The 17,595-nt window shown below is 53.0% G+C and overlaps 1 protein-coding gene across 4 annotated transcripts; it reads right to left on the bottom strand.

Annotated features, from left to right (window-relative positions):
• Positions 1-4,058: 4,058 nt before the first annotated feature.
• ATP1B2 (ATPase Na+/K+ transporting subunit beta 2) lies at positions 4,059-10,344 on the bottom strand. 4 transcript variants are annotated; one of them, XM_082706813.1, is made up of 9 exons: positions 9,600-10,344; positions 7,692-7,820; positions 7,240-7,344; positions 6,941-7,146; positions 6,658-6,714; positions 6,546-6,563; positions 6,160-6,180; positions 5,806-5,904; positions 4,059-5,686 (listed from the first exon to the last, which is right to left on the bottom strand). In XM_082706813.1, the coding sequence occupies exons 1-9, from the start codon at positions 9,709-9,711 to the stop codon at positions 5,522-5,524; spliced, it is 912 nt and encodes a 303-aa protein (XP_082562939.1). In that variant the 5' UTR covers positions 9,712-10,344; the 3' UTR covers positions 4,059-5,521. The 4 variants fall into 4 exon arrangements, with proteins under 4 accessions (XP_082562939.1, XP_082562942.1, XP_082562940.1 ...); XM_082706816.1 differs by lacking the exon at positions 9,600-10,344 and adding an exon at positions 8,882-8,974; XM_082706814.1 differs by lacking the exon at positions 6,160-6,180.
• Positions 10,345-17,595: the final 7,251 nt, after the last annotated feature.

Genomic DNA, 17,595 nt, shown 5'->3' with positions numbered 1-17,595 from the left:
TAATTTATAAAGAAACAGTCCAGAGCTTATTGAGGAAGACACAGCAAAGACCATCAATTGGTCCAACGATTCTGTGCCACAGGAAAAGAATGAAATCTCCAATTTATGAAAAGTTTTTGGGGACGCCTGGGTGGCTCAGTTGGTTAAGCAGCTGCCTTCGGCTTAGGTCATGATCCCAGTGTCCTGGGATCGAGTCCCACATCGGGCTCCTTGCTCGGCAGGGAGTCTGCTTCTCCCTCTGACTCTGCCTGCCACTCTCTCTGCCTGTGCTTGCGCTCTCTCTCTCTCTCTCTCTGACAAATAAATAAAATCTTAAAAAAAAAAAAAAAAGTTTTTGTGGTTCCGTGAATAGAAAAACCTGATAAAGACTGTAAAAACCCCGAAGCTAAATTAACTTACGTAGATGTTAAACTCTCAAATGGTATCAGAATGCATCGAAGAGGGCGCCTGGGTGGCTCAGTGGGTTGGGCCGCTGCCTTCCGCTCAGGTCGTGATCTCAGGGTCCTGGGATCAAGTCCCGAATTGGGCTCTCTGCTCAGCAGGGAGCCTGCTTCCTCCTCTCTCTCTCTGCCTGCCTCTCTGCCTACTTGTGATCTCTCTCTGTCAAATAAATAAATAAAATCTTAAAAGAAAAAAGTTGGTCTTTAAAAAAAAAGAATGCACCAAAGAATCAGAAGAAGATTAACACTGAACACAAAAGTTTATTCCTGGACTACAAAGTTTGTTTAGTAGAGAATCTATCAACATAATTCATTACATTAACAAATTAAGGAAGAAAAATACGATTATATCAACAGATGCTGAAAGGAATTTGATTAAATTTCAGCATCCACTCCTTTTAAAAAAATCTTAATTAAAAAATGGTAGTGGGGGGTGCCTGGGTGGCTCAGTGGGTTTAGCCTCTGCCTTCGGCTCAGGTCATGATCCCAGGGTCCTGGGATGGAGCCTGGCATCAGGCTCTCTGCTCAGCAGGGAGTCTGCTTCCCACCCCACCCCACCCCCCGCTTGCCTCTGCCTACTTGTAATCTCCACCTGTCAAATAAGTAAATAAAATCTTGAAAAAAAATAGTAGTGGGATACCAGGAGGTATTCTTTTTTTTTTTTTTTTTTTTTTTTTTTTTGACAGAAAGAGATCACAAGTAGGCAGAGAGGCAGGCAGGGTGCAGGGTAGAGGAAGCAGGCTCTCCGCTGAGCAGAGAGCCAGATGCGGGGCTCCATCCCAGGACCCTGGGATCATGACCCGAGCCGAAGGCAGGGGCTTTAACCCACTGAGCCACCCAGGCAACCCAGGAGGTATTCTTATAATGGTTAAACACTAAAATAATTTCAGTTAAAATAAAAAACAATACAGGGTTGCCTACTGACAATGTTATAACATGTTCAAAAGGATTAAAAAAAAATCAGCCTTGGTGAAATCTCTCTTTCCCGTTCTGATCATATGATTATGTACCCCAAAACTCAAGAGACCAGGGTAGAGAATTGTTGGGATTAAAAGTAGATGGACAGGGCACCTGGGTGGCTTAGGGGGTTAAGCCTCTGCCTTCGACTCAGGTCGTGATCCCATAATCAAACCCCATGTAGGGCTCCCTGCTCGGCAGGATGCCTGCTTCTCCCTCTCCCACTCCCCCTGCTTGTGTCTCCTCTCTTGCTGTGACTCTGTCAAGTAAATAAATAAAATATTTAAATATATATATATTTTTTTATCTTCTCAAAAATTACCACTGAGTGGGGCGTCTGGCTGGCCCAGTCATTGGAGCATGCGACTCTTGATCTCGGGGTCATGAGTTCGAGCCCCATGTTGGGTGTAGAGATTAGATGCTTAGAAGTTAAAGAGATAAATAACTTTTTTAAAGGGGGCGGGAACACCTGGCTGACTGTTGGAAGGGAATGTGACTCTTGATCTCAGGGTCATGAATTTGAAACCCATGTTGGGGGTAGAGATTACTAAAAAAAAAAAAATTTAAAAAGCAATGGAGGAAAACCCAGTCTCCTTGCTGGACTTCAGAAAACACTAAAACTGTTAAAATCAAACCAACATGGCTTGTTGTGTGCAATCATAGACAAGTACCAAACCCAAAAGCAAATCTCGGTACATGGGAACATCTCTTATCCAGGCGAAGTTGGCATTTCAACTCAATGGGAACAAATTACAGATTTTTTAAAAGATTTTAAAAGTTGGCATTTCAACTCAATGAGAACAAATTACAGATTTTTTAAAAGATTTTATTTATTTATTTGACAGAGAGAGAGAGAGAGATCACAAGTAGGCAGAGAGAGGGGGAAGCAGGCTCCCCGCTGAGCAGAGCCTGATGCGGGGCTCCATCCCAGGACTCCAAGATCATGACCTGAGCTGAAGGCAGAGGTTTAACCCACTGAGCCACCCAGGCACCCTTAAAAAATAATTCTTCTGTTGAGTAAACTTCGCCCAACCTGGGGCTCAAGCTCGCCACCCTGAGATCAGGAGCCCCATGCTCTACTGACTGAGCCAGCCAGGCGCCCTCAATTTTTGAAAAATAAAGTGAAACTGATAAAACTAGAAAAGGAAGATTGGACTCCCAGTTTACACACACACACACACACACATCAGAGGGATTAAAGTGAATGTAGAAGTTTAAATGTATTGAAAATCCTGCCCCCACTGAAAAAAAGGCTAGAAAATATGAGAAGATTCTAGTGACTGGAAACCCAGAAACCACAAAAGAGCCAAGCATGTTGAACCATCTGAAGACCTAAAGTTTCTTAACAGAGAGCCAAATTAATGGCTTGGGGGGAATTTTTGCAATGCAGAAAACACTTTGTAGATACAAAGTATCTACAGCTATCAAGGAGCTGGAACACATTAACAAGGGAAGAACAACCCAACAGACAAAATATTACACAGCCATCTAAAATATATATATTAGGGACGCCTGGGTGGCTCAGTTAGTTAAGCAGCTGCCTTCGACTCGGGTCATGATCCCGGCGTCCTGGGATCGAGTCCCACGTCGGGCTCCTTGCTTGGCAGGGAGCCTGCTTCTCCCTCTGCCTCTGCCTGCTATTCTGTCTGCCTGTGCTGTCTCTCCACCCCCCCTCTCTGATAAATAAATAAAATCTTTAAAAAAATAAAATAAAATAAAATATATATATTAATTGGAGCTCTACTAGGTGAAATAGTGGCACAAGAAATTTATTGAGTGAAAAAAGGGGAATGCACGAACATACCTAACATGATGCAATTTTGCACAACTGTGCAACACCAGCGCCAAACCCCAGCAATCCTGGTGCGTAGGACGCATTCGTGATAAAATTGTGTGTATATGTGTCTGTGTAATAAAGGTAGTTTTCATGGCAAATACTAACTCGTAGACCGACTAAAATAAACTCCAAGAAAAGTAAAAATTGGCTCCAGACCCATCCCAGTAGGTCACAATAAACACTGTTACATGGACCCGCCCATACTTTCTCCACAGTTACGTGTATACACTCTTATGCAAAATTAGGATCATAATGGTTCATACGGTTCTGAGATGTTTCTTTGGGTCAGCTTCTCTCATGTTCCTGGGCGTTTGCCGATGCTATGTTCTCTTCCCCAAACACCCCATCCTTTAAGCCTCTAAGAAACCTGCCATCAGAAGCCCCCTGATAGAAGGCGGTTGGCCCCCCTGGATTTTGTCATCGCTGGCTTTGTCCCCTTCCCAGAAGCACGTTTGTGTAGGTCTACCTGGTAGGAGAGTGTCTCGTGGGCTCCTCATCTCTCATGTTAAACTGGAGAGCTCCTTGGGAGCAGGAACTCTGCCTCTTTCATCAGTGTGTCCTCACGGTGCCCAGAATGCATACAGTAGGCACATCATAAGTATCGTCGCAGTACAGAGGGGTGTAGGCTTCCTGCCCCTCTTGCGTGGAGCAATCTCTAAGGTGGTGCAGATGAAGGGGTGATCTGGTGACTTGGACACCGGACGGTGAGGTCAGAGCTGGGAAGGAGGCCTGGGCAAGCCCCGAGGGACCCCCACCCAGCACCTCCAGCCCCCTTCCCAGAGCCCCTCCAAAGGCTCGGCAAGGAACAAGCCTGCACACAGAGCTCCATGTAGGATATATATTTATATACAGAATTGCTCTCTTTTTATTGTACTTTATCCTCTTTTTACAGTAGATCTGACACAGGCATTTTATAACTGCTGAGAGACCGTGGGGGCGAGGGCAATGCAGGAGGACACGGGGACACGAAGGGAAGAGACTCCGATCCAGCAAGAGGAGAAGCAGGGAAGGGTCCATCTGGGGATGGGGTGTAGGAGCGGCAGTGTCAGAAAAGAGACGGACAGTTAGAGAGGCGGAGAAAAAGGGCGCTAGCGCTGGACAACGCCAGAGGCCCCTCGTGGGACATTCTATGGGCACTATGGGTCGTTTAAAAATGCCAAGGGGTCTGGAGGAGACGGGGGCCAAGACATTCAGAGCCTAGACTGAGTGGCTGTTTGCAACGTTCGGGCTGGCATGCGGAGGAGAGGGAGGGTGTTAGGGACGAGCTGTTAACGTGCTAAGAGACCAGAGAGAAGCCGGTGGGGGCAGCTCGGGCCCAAAGGGGAAGGAGGTGAAACAGTCCCATAGCCAGCTGGCGTTTCCAAGGTGGCCACTGGGGACCCGGCCAAAACGGCTGCCCCTCCCCCAGGGCTCCGGGGAAGTGGAACTTGAAGGATATTCTGGGAAAACAAACAGGGAGAAGTGAGCCATCAGCCAAAACAAAGTGGACGTTCAGCCTAGGTCAACCCCATCCCTCTGGGGGCGTGCCTCTTTGGGTGACAGGAAGAGAATTTTCAAGAAGAACCAACAGGGACTCCTCTTCCAGACCCTGGTTCCCAGCGCACACCGTCGCCAGAGGGTGGGAAGACAAATGTGTCAGGAAACACGGGAAAGGCCACGGAGCCACCTCGTCCTGGATGACACACAGTTGTCTTTCAGAGGAGGGAAGAGGGGTGGAGAGGAGGTGGGGACAGGCCACTGGGGGAGCTGGATACGTCAAAAGCAACCAAGGCAGGGACTGTGAGGATGAGGCAGGAGGCACGGGAGAAAAGGGGGAATGGAGTGTCTGTAAGCTGGGGCTGAACTGAGATGCGCGTGTGTGTGTCTGTGTGTGTGTGAGAGGAGGAGGAGTGCGAAGGCAGGTGTGAAAGTGGGCGGGTGTGAAGGTGGGCAGAAAGGCATCTTCTATAGTTCTCTGGGGACAGGAGGGGCGGAGTGGGGTACCCCACTCACAGCTAAAACAGAACCAGAACAGCTCCTGAGTCCTCTGGGGCCTTCCCGGGATCCCGTCTCCCTACCTCGACCGAGCTGGAGTCGAGAGAGGAAGAGCGGGGGACAGGAGGCCAGGAATCACAAATGGCCATCACCAGGCTGGAGTTCACAAGTAAAGAAAGGGGGAGTGGGGCTCAAACAAGTCATAGCTCTGTTATAAAAAATACCTTTGGGGCGGGTGAGGGAGGGATCAGGCAGGGTCGGGGACATTCCAGACGCATCCATAGGAAAGAGGTGGGGGCAGGAGGAAGGGGCCTCAGGTTTTGTTGACACGGAGCTTGAAGGCCACGCGGCCGGCGAACTTGTCCCGCTCGTCATCCGTGGCGATGTTGGCGGCATTGACCCGGCATTCCACATTCACCTCTACGTTGGGGGTCACGTTCAGGAACTTGACAGCCACCAGGGGCTGCGTGTAGTTCACCTGGGCCAGAGGAGGAGAGCGAAGGTCCAGGACCACCGTGACTCAGCCTCCTCCCCAAGAACCAACCCCCACCGCTCCCCTAGGGGTGCCGCAAGTCTGGGCCTCCCACCAGGACTTACGTGGAACTTTTTGCCATAGTAGGGGAAGTACATGAGGTCGATGTTGCCATTGGCAGGAAACATGACAAAGTTGCCAAGATTCTCAGCATCTTCATCACGCTGTGGGGGTGCAGGAGTAGGGGGAAGCATGTTAGGGGCGCCAGGAACCCAAGAGCTCTCCAGATTTCCCTCTGCTCTTCCTTCAGCCCAAATAATTTCTGTCTCTGATCAGTCTCCCTTGGACTATGAGCCCGTGTGTGTGTGTGTGTGTGTGCGCGCGCGCGCACGCGTGCGCCTCCTCCATCAGACTGAGAAGTCCTGAAGGGCGCTCATGATCCGGACGCCCCCCACTGCACTCCCACACCAAGTTCTTACCCCAGTCTCAGGAATCGGTTTCTGGAGCAGAGCCAAGAGAGAATAGACACATGAGTTAAGGGCTCAGTAGGCAGGGGAGGGGGCCGTGGTGGGAGTGAAGGGGACAGAAAGCTTCTAGAGACAGACGTGGAGTCCGAGGACGCTAAGTCGAGGTAGGTAGGGCTAACTACCAGATGCCTAAAAGTACTGAGGAAGGAACAGGTGAGCTCCAGGAGGGAGAGCGGAAGTCACGGTCATCAGGGACTAGACGAGAAGGTGGGGATTAGGGATAGAAGCCAGGGGTGGAGGCTTGGGTGGATTCAGATGGTGGGGCTCCTGCATCCTAAAGAGAAGCGGTGGGGGGGGAGCCCCTGGGGAGTTTGAGCCACATGGGGACTCACTCTTACCCCCTTGTGACGGGGCCTCTGACAGCAAAGAAGATAGGGAGAGATCCATGAATTACGTGGAAACCACGAAGGGCACACAGGTGGGCAGATGAGCAAGGCCAGAAAAACTCACCTTCCCCACACAGGTGACATTCATGCTCTGATTGGCTCCTGCATAGAAGTTGATAACCTGGAGGGAGGAGAGAGGGATGAGCTTGGCCGAGACACACATATCCAGCCTTCCCTCCCCACGTCTCAGCCTCCCACAACCCCATCTCTCTTGCTCTCCTGGCCACTCAAACATCCCCAGATCTCTCCAATGCGCAGGAGCCCCAGTGAAAGGAAGCATCTGCCAGCGGAGGGTGGCCCCAGCCCCCTCCTCCTGCCTTCTCCCCAGTGACCAAGGTCACACGTACCCGGTTCATCTTGATGAAGACACAGGGCTGCCCAGTGCTATAACCGTAGTGGGTTGGGTCACCGATGCCAGAGCAATCCCCCAGCTGGGTTCGGTTGAACTGACAGGCACGCTTCGGGTAGTTGAGAACCCCATTATCCGGCTGTTCATAGTAGCGCCCCGGGCGGCAGACATCGTTCTTTTGGGCTTGGATGGAATCGTTGTAAGCTAAGGCGGTGGAAGAGAGAGGGTTATGGGCCCCATGTTCTGCCTCCTGGGTCCTCTAATGCCCTGTCCGAGCTCCCGCACCGCCACACTCACGCTCCAAGAACTTGTTGAGCTTCTGAACGTGCTGGTCCCAGCTCTCAGAGTCACTGACGTTGACAATGACATCAAGATTCTCGGTCTTGGGGCGAATCATCAAGCCTATAGCCCACCAGGGCAGGAGTGGAGAATACATATTTACGAGGAGGGACCACAAACAGAGGGAAGAAGGGGGACACGGGGAGCAGCAGGGGGAGGGATGGTGGGATGAAGACGGGAGATCAGCTGCCCAGGAGGAAGATCCCTGGGAACACAGGGCACCTTTCCAGGTCACAAAGCTCTCGGCTGCAGTGGGAAGAAAGGCAGACTTCAAGCACTCCCCTGAGGGCTTGGCTCACCTGAACCAAGCCTCTGCGAACCATGAGTTCTTACCAGGCTGTAAGGTCTTTTTTGGAGATTTGGGGAGCACAGAACTGGTTAATGGCTGGCGGGAAGCGTGCATCACTCACCTGGCGTGGCCAGTCGGTCCTGGTACTTGGGGGTATGGTCAGAGACCGTCTGCAGCATGACCCACATGGTAAGGGTGAACATTGCCGTGAGGAAGCCATAGAAGACGAGGTAGAAGAGGAGGATAAAGGCTAGGGAGGAGGAAAAGGGGTCAGCAGGTTCAAGGCTCCCGGGATGACCTCGCCTATCCCCCACAAACCCGTCTCCCTCTCCGAGGTTCAGCACGGGGACGGGTCACAGAGTCTTGGGGACATCTTTGAGCCTTCCCTTGGGAGCAAAATGAGACAAGCTAGAAACAGGCAGTTGCATCTGGCTTCCAGCCATGGCTCCCAGCCCCCTCCAGTCCTAGGGCGCAGTGAAGCCCAACCTTGCCGAGGCCACAAGAGACCTAAATTCTCGTTGCTGGGACAACCCCAAGTATAGGCCACAGTCATTCTGCATCCAATTACGTTCCCAACTTCTCGACCATTCATGGCCCTGAAAAGGCACCACATCTGTGACTGCTACATGGGTCCTCATGCTTAAAGCCGTCCATCCAGAAAAAGGACTTTTTAAGCCAACTCTGTCTGCCATTCACACCTAAACCCTCAGCCAATCCTTCAGACTGCAGACCCTCACCCTCAAACAGCAGAGACCCTGCACGTGGCTCCTGCCTACCCATGACATCTCTCAGCTGTGCAGAACTTTCAACAGTCACACCAGCCCCAATTCACGCACAGCCCCCAAGCCAGAGGCTGAGAGGAAAGGTGGACCATCCCAGAGCCTTCCTGGCACAGAGCAGGTGCTTGGTGGATGTGACAAGGAGCTCCGTCACTCCTCAGCCTAGGATGAGTGTCTGCTGTTGCTACCACTCAGGATCCCCAATCCTTCCATCTCAGAAGACTCGTTCCCTATGATGTTTCTCCAGATTTCCCCCAAGCAGTCAGGGACCCCTCCAATCCCAGGGGCCCGGCTTCCAGAACCCCCAAGGCAAGGATTACCTGGACCTGTCTCCAAGGCCCCAGGGTGTGGAGGGGGCTGGGGGGCGGCACTGATGGGAATAGTATGCAATCAGTGTGGATGAATTGCAAATTGTGTCACCCAGGATCCCCGAGTCAAGGCTTCGCTTAGACTTCCCAGCCTCACGATCCCTTTTGGAAGAAAGCCCCCACCCCTGCACTCAAGCCCAGCACCAGATCCCCCGACTACACACCTGGAGTCCTGCTATGGGTTGGGAAGATCCCAAGGCACCCCAGCCCCACAGACACGCTCTGCCTGATGATGTACGCCTCTCACCACCACTAGCATCCACTCCTCCCTCCGCCTGCGACATCTGAGCCAAATATCCAATCTCCAAAACCTTCTAGGGCCAGCCCTCCTCAACAGCCCCCCACCCACAAAGCAGCACAGAAAAGCTCCAAACGTTCAGCAGTGGGATACTGACAACTTCCGCTGTGAAGAAACCCCCCCACACTCCCCACCTCTCCAAGACCCGCCCCCTCATGAATGTTCCCAGGGTCCAGGGGATGGGCACGAGCTAAAAATAGACGGGCTTGGCTAGCTAGTGAGAGCCAGAGGGAGGGAAGGGGAGCTCTTCTGCGGAAGGGGGGGCGACCGTGCGGAGCGGACCTGCCCCGGGAGGGAACGCGAGCGCCACGGCGCGGATACGCGCGCACGGCCCGCGACCCCCCGCGCGAGGGGGCTCCGCGGGGGGCGGGAACGCGGCAGTGACCTACTTTCTCCGCCTCCGCAGCGGCCGGCCAGGGAGATTAGACCGGCGATTCGGCCCCCTCCCAGGCCCGAGCTCGGCAGGGGGGCCGGACGCCGGGGACCCGGGAAGGGAGCTGGGGCCAAGCCGGCGGGACCCGGTGCCCCCCGGGCGTCGCCCGGAGGACCTCCGCCCCGCCCCTCGTGCGGCCCGCCCTGCATACCCCAACTGGTGCCGGTGCGGCCCATGAACTGGTGCGTCCTCGGGTTCCACACGAACTCCTTCCACTCCTCAACCACCTGCCCGCAGCTCTTCTTCTCCTTCTGGATGACCATCTTGGCGGCGGGGGAGAGTCCCGCGCGGGGCGGGGGGCTGCGGAGAAGCTGGGGTGCGGCGCGCAGAAGCCCCCCCCCACGCTCCGGAACGCGCGGGGAGCAAAGGCAGCGGGGGCGAGGGAGACCCTCCTCAGATAGGCAGCTGCTGCTAATTCCGGGGCGCACGGCCACGCGCTGCGGGGTGCTGGCAGCGCGGCGTAGGATGCACGGATCCTAGGCCCCCCAGCTGCGATGAAAAGGGGGACTGTCAGATCAGGGGAGGATAGAAAGGGGAAGGGGTGCGGTGCAGCTTCACCCCCCAAAAAAAACCCTTCTAGAATCAAAATGAAAAGGGATGCAAAACCAGACGGCTGCAAAACCCGAGCGAAACGCAGAAAAAATAGGGGTGCAAAGAGGCCAGGGAGGGTGGGGGAGGGGGCTGCCCCGAAATCCGAGATGCAAAGAGGCTATGGAGAGGGGCCGGGTGACCGCTCAGGCTCTTCCGCCAAGCGAAGACCGCCACACCAGTGGTGGCGCGGCCGCGGGGGGTGGGGCAGGGACGCGCAATTGGGGGACAGCCAGGGATGGGGGCCCCCCAGGCGGAGGCTCCGCTCCTCAGCAGTGCGGGGCTGGCGGTCGCCGCGCGCGGTCTTTATACTCGGCGGCTGTGGGGGTGTCCGCCCCCTTCCCACCCCCCAAAAGCCCCGCCTCCTCGCCGCTGGCCCGGGCGACCTCATACATATGCAAATATGGAGAGAGGGATTGGGTCCGCCCCCCTACCGCCTCTTCGGGACCCAGAGGTCTCTCCCCTCCCCCCACCCTAGGTACTGGACCGGATCAGGTGGATGGAGGGGATGGAGGGCGTGTCGCGGCGAAGTGGAGGGAACCACAACCCCAGAGAGGCGTAGGGCGGGAGAGGGAAGCCGATCTGTGCTGAGAAGGGGCCCCAGGCTGGCCGTTGGAGACAGATCCGGAGACCGACAGGGCCAAATGTGAGAGGAATAGAGAAAGAGGCAGAGACCAGGACCGACAGTAGGCACCAGCCAGGGTGTTAGACCAGGCCACACAGAGATGGACAGAGGTCACCGCAGGAGCGAAATCCCCCTTGGGGAGCAGCTACCTCCCCTCCATACCTCCTTCACAAGTTCCACAGCCCCAGGGGAAGCCCCAGAAGCTTCCCCACATCCCCACCCAATCTCTGGGCAAAGTCTTTCCAGACACCACATTCCTGGCCCCTAGCACTGCCCTGAGGCCCCAGCCCTGGATCCAGAACTGCTCAGGTGTCGTTTCTCCCCACACCCCCATGTCTGAAGTCCCCCTTCCCCACTTACCCATTTGGGTTGGCAAACATTTATTAAGTACCTACAAGAGACCTTATTACTTACTTACTCTAGCCCTGAGGAGGCAAAGTCACAGTTCTCCTGGGGTTCAAGAGACCCACAGACTAGAAGGCGGTACCGGAGCCTCTACAGACCTCAACTTAAGAATCATTATCTGTCACTTTTTCTCTCTCTTCAAATTTTGTCACTTTCCCTCAGAGAGGTGTTTCTTTTTTTTTTTTTTTTAAAGATTTTATTTATTTACTTGAGAGAGAGACAGTGAGAGAGAGCATGAACGAGGAGAAGGTCAGAGAGAAGCAGACTCCCCATGGAGCTGGGAGTCTGATGCGGGACTCGATCCCCGGACTCCAGGATCATGACCTGAGCCGAAGGCAGTCGTCCAACCAACTGAGCCACCCAGGCGTCCCAAGAGAGGTGTTTCTGCTTTCAACTCTCACTCAACATCCTTGGCTCTAGCCCTCCACAATGCCTCTCCCGACTCTCAGCCTCCCCTTTCAAATGCTCTCCCCCAGAGCCCAGCTTCATGGACTTGGGATCTGCTCAAACAGGGCTGGTGCTCAGAAGAGCCTTTTGCTCTGCTGTCAGAATCCTGTAGCTCTTCCTAATTTTATCTTTTAAGTTGTAATTTACAAGAAAAGTCCAATGGGACAATGGAGTGTGCGTGTGCCCAGAGGAGATATGGTAAGCATGTTATTCACACACCTGCACCACTCCGGAGGCCGATCGCTGAGAGGCCACGCTTTACGTTCCAAGCCGACCTTGCTTGGAACACAGAAAGAACGCGATGGCGCTCTAGAAGACATGGGTGATAGCTACTAACCCTTCTTGGTCGTGCTAGCTACTTCCTGACTCAGCCAAGCACTTCAGCTGGAAAGAATGACATGGAAGGAACAGGAGCACTGAGCTGCCCATAATTCCTTTTCCTTTCAGTCTTTCTGTGCTCGTCAGAAAGCTGAAGGTAGAAGAATGGTAGTTTTTCTTTATTTCAAACAACGTTAAATAGCAAAAGCCCCCGAGAACTCGAGGAAAGAATGTCAAAAAGAAAGGAAAACATTTTCTCTTTCAGTGCCTTGAATGGAACTTTTCCTCCTGCTTTTTGAACAGGGGATTCCACATCTCCGTCCTGCAAATTATACAGCTGGTTCTGCCTGGGCGCCTTCCGCAGCAGGCTCTAGATTCATTTTCTCAAGATACAGTTTTAATTAGGCCACTCCTCTGCTCAAAGGTCTTCAATGGCTTCCTGTTAGCCTGCAAGACGGGAGTCCTGATTCTTTTGTGTCTCCTTTGGGGCCTTCCACTATCTAAACGCAGCCTGTGTCCCCAGCCTCCTTTCCCACTAGGACCCAATGTGTCGTCCCCTGGAGTGGAGCCGGCCACCCCCGGGACAGGCTGTGCTTCCTTCTGACTCCACACCTTTGTCCGTTTCATTCCCGCATCCGCATCCTGGACGTGTGCCCGCCCTTCCGAGCCCAGCCCCCCCCCCCCCCCCCATTCATTCAATGCACGTAGCTAATGAGCATTAACTTAGGGCCAGGCTCTGTTCTGGTCCCTGTGCTCCCAGGACTCCCGTTCCAACAAATAATAAAAATCAGCAAAGAAATAAAATAATGCATTATAATATTATGCAGGAAAAATACAACAGGGTAATGTTCAGACAGCCCCGGGATGGTCCAGGAGGACTTTAATGAAGAGTGTAAGGGTCAGTGTGGGACCTGAGTAACCCAAAGGGAGCCACAGGGACCTGTGGGAGAAGACTCATCCTTCCAGGAGGACGGAAGTATAGTGCAAAAGCTGGCCTTCGAGGAGGGAAGACAAGATCAGTACAGCGAGAGATCCCAGAGGGAGGCAAGAACCAGATCATACGGGTCTAGAATGCAGTTTGGATTAATCCAACCATCACAGAAGTAATTCTAAGCTTTATTTGTTTGGTTAAGATTTTATTTACAGGGATGCCTGGGTGGCTCAATGGGTTGAGCCTCTGCCTTCGCCTCGGGTCATGATCTCAGGATCCTGGGATCGAGCCCTGCATCGGGCTCCCTGCTCAGCGGGGAGCCTGCTTCCCTCTCTCTCTCTCTGCCTGCCTGTCTGCCTACTTGTGATCTCAAATACAGAGAGAGAGAGAGAGAGAGAGGGAGAGAAGAGTGAGCAGTAGTGGGGAGCAGGAAGGGCAGCGGGAGAGGGAGAAGCAAGCCTCCTGCCCAACTGAGAGTCTGATGCAGGGCTCCATGCGGGACTCAGTCCCAGGCCTCTGGGAACATGACCTGAGCCGAAGGCAGATGCCTAACTGACAGAGCCACCCAGGCGCCCCTAATTCTAGGGTTTTAAGCAGGGAGTGACCTGATGAGATTTCGTGAAAATCACCACAGCTGCTGCGTGGAGAATGGACCACGGAAAGCAAGGAGACCAGTGGGGCAGGCTTCGCAGGAGTCCCTACAGGAGACATGGATGTCCTAGATGACGGGAGTGGGTTTGCAGGTGGAGACAAGAGGAAAGGTTCGGGATCTACATTGGAAGGACCACTGCAGGAACCATGGGGTGACAGAAAGAGAGCAGTCAAGTCCAATGCCTGGGTTTTCATCTGGAGTAACTGGGCTGACAGCTCTCGTGGTGTATTTTACCTTTTCTCTTCTTTCTTTCTTTCTTTCTTTCTTTCTTTTTTTTTTTTTTTAAGATTTTATTTATGGGGCGCTGGGTGGCTCAGCAGGCTAAGCCTCTGCCTTCAGCTCAGGTCATGGTCTCAGGGTCCTGGGATTGAGCCCTGCATCGGGCTCTCTGCTTGGCGGGGAGCCTGCTTCCCACCCCCTCTCACTCCGTGCCTCTCTGCCTACTTATGATTTCTCTCCCTCTTTGTCAAATAAATAAATAAATAATCTTTTTAAAAAAAGATTTTATTTATTTGACACACAGAGAGAGAAATCACAAGTAGGCAGAGAGGCAGGCAGAAAGAGGGTGGGAAGCAGGCTCCCTGCTGAGCAGAGAGCCCGATGCGGGACTCGATCCCAGGACCCTGGGATCATGACCTGAGCCAAAGGCAGAGGCTTAACCCATTGAGCCACCCAGGCGCCCTGTAATTTACCTTTTCTAATCAGACTCTGAGCATTTAGAAAACAGACCTTTTGCCTTAGACTTCATATATATATCCTCCGACACCCAAACAACACACAGAGCTATGGAAGATAAAAGTCTGGTTGCTGAATTGTGCTTCAGCATGGAATGGCTCCTTTTAGAAACCACAGGCGAGGTCACTTGCTCTTTCTTTCATCAGGCAAGGAGCATCGAAATGACCCAGGCACCATCGGAGAGATGAGACCTGGCTGCTATCCTCAACCCGCATGGCCTGGGGATAGGCTCCAGACCTCTGGTTCTGTTTCTGTCCTGTACACGGGCTCCCTCAGAAAAGAACGAACACCTTCTGTGCATTTCGGGGCGAGGCCAAAGGCACCTGTGGCACCTATGTATGTTCTTCTTCTCCTCTAGGTGCAGGTCAGCATGAATATGGGCCAGAGGAAGCGTGCTACCAAATGCAGCATTAGTATTCACAGGGAAATACAGTAAGGGGGGGGGGGTGTCAAAAAGCCGCTACAAGGGGCGTCTGGGTGGCTCAATGAGTTAAAGCCTCTGCCTTCGACTCAGGTCATGATCTCAGGGTCCTGGGATCGAGCCCCGCATTGGGCTCTCTGCTCAGCAGGGTGCCTGCTTCCCTCTCTCTCTCTCTCTCTCTCTCTCTCTGCCTGCCTCTCTGCCTGCATGTGATCTCTGTCTGTCAAATAAATAAATAAATAAAGTCTTTAAGGAAAAAAAAAAAAAAGCCGCTACAAACCTCCAGCCCCTTCCTGGAATCCAGTCGTCTCCAGAAAGGAAATGAATAAGACCTCCCACACCCCCTCCCCCAAATCCAGTGGCCATCGTGAGTTCTGTGCCCCTTGATCCTCCTCTCACCTCCCAAATCCCACGGATTCAGCTATCTCGTTCCCAACAAGACAGGTCTTTGCAGAGACAAGAATAAAGAAAGAGAACTCCAGCACACAAATATGGGGATAGGGGTGGGTGCTATTACTGAACGGGCACAGAGTTTCAGTTTTGCAAGGTGAACAGTTCTGGAGATGAATGGTGGCGATGGGTGCCCCACAGTGAGAAACTTAAATGCCACGGAGCGATAAAAACAGTTAAGATGGTAAAGTTCAGACAACCAGAGTCAAATTCAAATTTTTTTTTTAGAAGACAGTCGATTGTGGGGCACCTGTGTGAGCGTCTGACTCTTGGCTTCATCTCAGGTCATGATCTCAGGGTCATGAGATCGAGCCCCACGTCAGGCTCTGCACTCAGCTCAGCGTCTCCTTGTTTCTCTCTCTCCCTCACCCTACCCCCTGCTGAGCTCACACTCGCGTGCTCTCTCTCTCAAATAAATAAAATTAATCTTTTTTTCTTAAGATGGTTAATTGCATGTTATGCCACAACTGGGGGGGGGAAAAGGAGAGAAACACAGATGTTCTGCCACTGATCACTGACCAGATCACAGCCGCCCCCGCCCCCCACCAGCTCCTCAGCAGCACATACAAGGCCTCTCACCCTGTGGCTCAAGGAGCCTCCTCAGCCAGCCCTCATCCCGTCTCAGCCCAGCCCTGCACGCCCTTCCTCGTCTTTTATACCCTCAAGGTCAGACATCGATTTCAAGAACTATGCATGAGGTTAACGATGGCCAAGGAAGCAACATCTCTCCTATACTGACCGCTTCCTCTAGGTCAAGCTCAGGGCCAGGAATCTGGACTCCCAGGTCCATGAGATCTTCACAGCACGCCTAGGAGTAGAGGGACTTTCTTCTTTTGGAGATGGGGGTCGTGTAAAGTCAAGAGACTGATGCGTTAGTTCAAGTTCAAATGTTCAGTGGTTCCCCCCGCAGCCAGTTTCCCTGGCACCTCATAGAGGTCTCTGTTCACGAACTTCACTGGTCTGCCTACCTCTCTCCCAAGACTCTGGTTCTCCAGGATGAGGAGTGAGACTTAGTCATCTTGGAGGTCCCTGTGGACTACCTGACATAACTTGGTGTGGTTGACAGCCAGCACTCAAGGCTTAAAAGAAGGAAAAGGAGAGGGAGGGAGAAGGCGAAGGTGGGAGAGAAGAGACAGGCAGCACCCAGGGTGGGGTGAGTGGACAGACCAGGCCTGGAGGCTGCAGGATATGCTGCCAAGCTCTGGAAAGGTCTGTAGGGGTGTGGGAGAGCCAGGGGGCACTGGGCAGGCACTGGAGGTGCCCTTGGTGGGGCAGCCTGTGTGTCAAACCAAAGTCAGTCTTAATGAAAGAGTGTAGACAGCTCTGGACAGTAATCAGAAATCCCGGAATCTAGGGCAGACTGGAGAAAGAGAGGTTGGGGGCTGTGGACTCCCGGACGGGGTGGGGTGCAGGGAGGAGGGAAAAGCCAGCTCCTGGGACATTCCTTGGAGACAAGAGTTTAGGAGGCTCAGAACCACCCTTCGACAGGGACCCAAGCGTGTTCAGGGTCTTTTAACCCTCCCCACTGGCTCCCATCTGGGGCCCCCACAGGACTGGTTTCTTTTCATTATTCAGGTCTTTGCTCAAGTGACACTGCCTTAGATAGGCTGTTCCTGACCACCCGGCCAGTACCGCCAGTCTACTCCTGTCCTCTCTTACGTTACAGGATCTTATTCCCTTTAAAGCACTAACCACTATCTGAAATGATCTCGCTTACTTGTTTTTCTTCTTCATGGGCTCTCGGCCCCTGCCACCATACCATGAGCTCCATAAGAACAGGGACAGTGGGGGCGCCTGGGTGGTGCCGTCAGTTTCCTTAAGCCTCTGCCTCTTGGTTTTGGCTGGGGTCTGTGATATCAGGGTCATGGGATTGAGCCCATGTCGGGCTCCATGCTGAGTGGGAGTCTGCTAGGGTTTCTGTCTCCCTCTCCCTCTGCCATTCCTTACCTCATGCTCCTTTTCTCTCTTTCTCAAATAAATAAATAAATCTAAAGAAAAAAAAAAACAGGGATTGTGTCTGTCTTTTTCATCAATGCATCCTCAGTGCCTAGAATCGTGCCTGATACACAGTAGGTGCTCAGTAAATACCATCTGAATGGACACATCCGATGGCCCAGGGGACCCGAGCTGAATCTGGGCTTCCTGGCCCTGCTCAGACCTCTCCAGAACACTCCACCTGCTGCAGGCAGCTGTAGACCCTCAGAGTCAAGACTGGGAGGGTCCAAGGAGAAGCCTGGGCTTTGTAACTTCCATCCCCACAGGCTCTCCCGGAGCCTCCTTACCCTGGGGTCACTTAGGTCCTGGCTGATCTCTGCAGAAGGAGACAGCGGTCCAATGAGTGACTCACCCTGTTGCCCCGGTGACTGGTAGGAAAATCATTTTAAGGAGCCAAGAGGCTGGGATCCCCATGGGTTCTGGAGATAAGGGATGCGTGATCAGCTCTAGAGAGGGGATGAGGATTGAGAGGTGGGGAGGGATGGAGTTCCAGGGCTCTCTAGGGGCCTGGGGATTCTGGGCTTGAAGGTTTCCCAGGAAGCTAGGGGCTGAAATGTGTGGGTACCCTGAGTAGGGGCTG

Source organism: Mustela nivalis (genome assembly GCF_964662115.1).
Source record: "Mustela nivalis genome assembly, chromosome: 17".
Classification (NCBI taxonomy): Eukaryota; Metazoa; Chordata; class Mammalia; order Carnivora; family Mustelidae; genus Mustela; species Mustela nivalis.
This window is presented reverse-complemented; position numbering and strand designations above follow the sequence as displayed.

What these genes read in the sequence shown, in the direction of transcription:
- ATP1B2 (XM_082706813.1), bottom strand. Translation starts at nt 9,711, where the DNA reads ATGGTCATCCAGAAGGAGAAGAAGAGCTGCGGGCAGGTGGTTGAGGAG. An exon ending in CCGCACCGGCACCAGTTGGG is followed by an intron (nt 7,821 to 9,599) that starts GTATGCAGGGCG and finishes CCTCCTCCCTAG; the next exon opens with CCTTTATCCTCCTCTTCTAC. An exon ending in GCTCAACAAGTTCTTGGAGC is followed by an intron (nt 7,147 to 7,239) that starts GTGAGTGTGGCG and finishes CCACCGCCTTAG; the next exon opens with CTTACAACGATTCCATCCAA.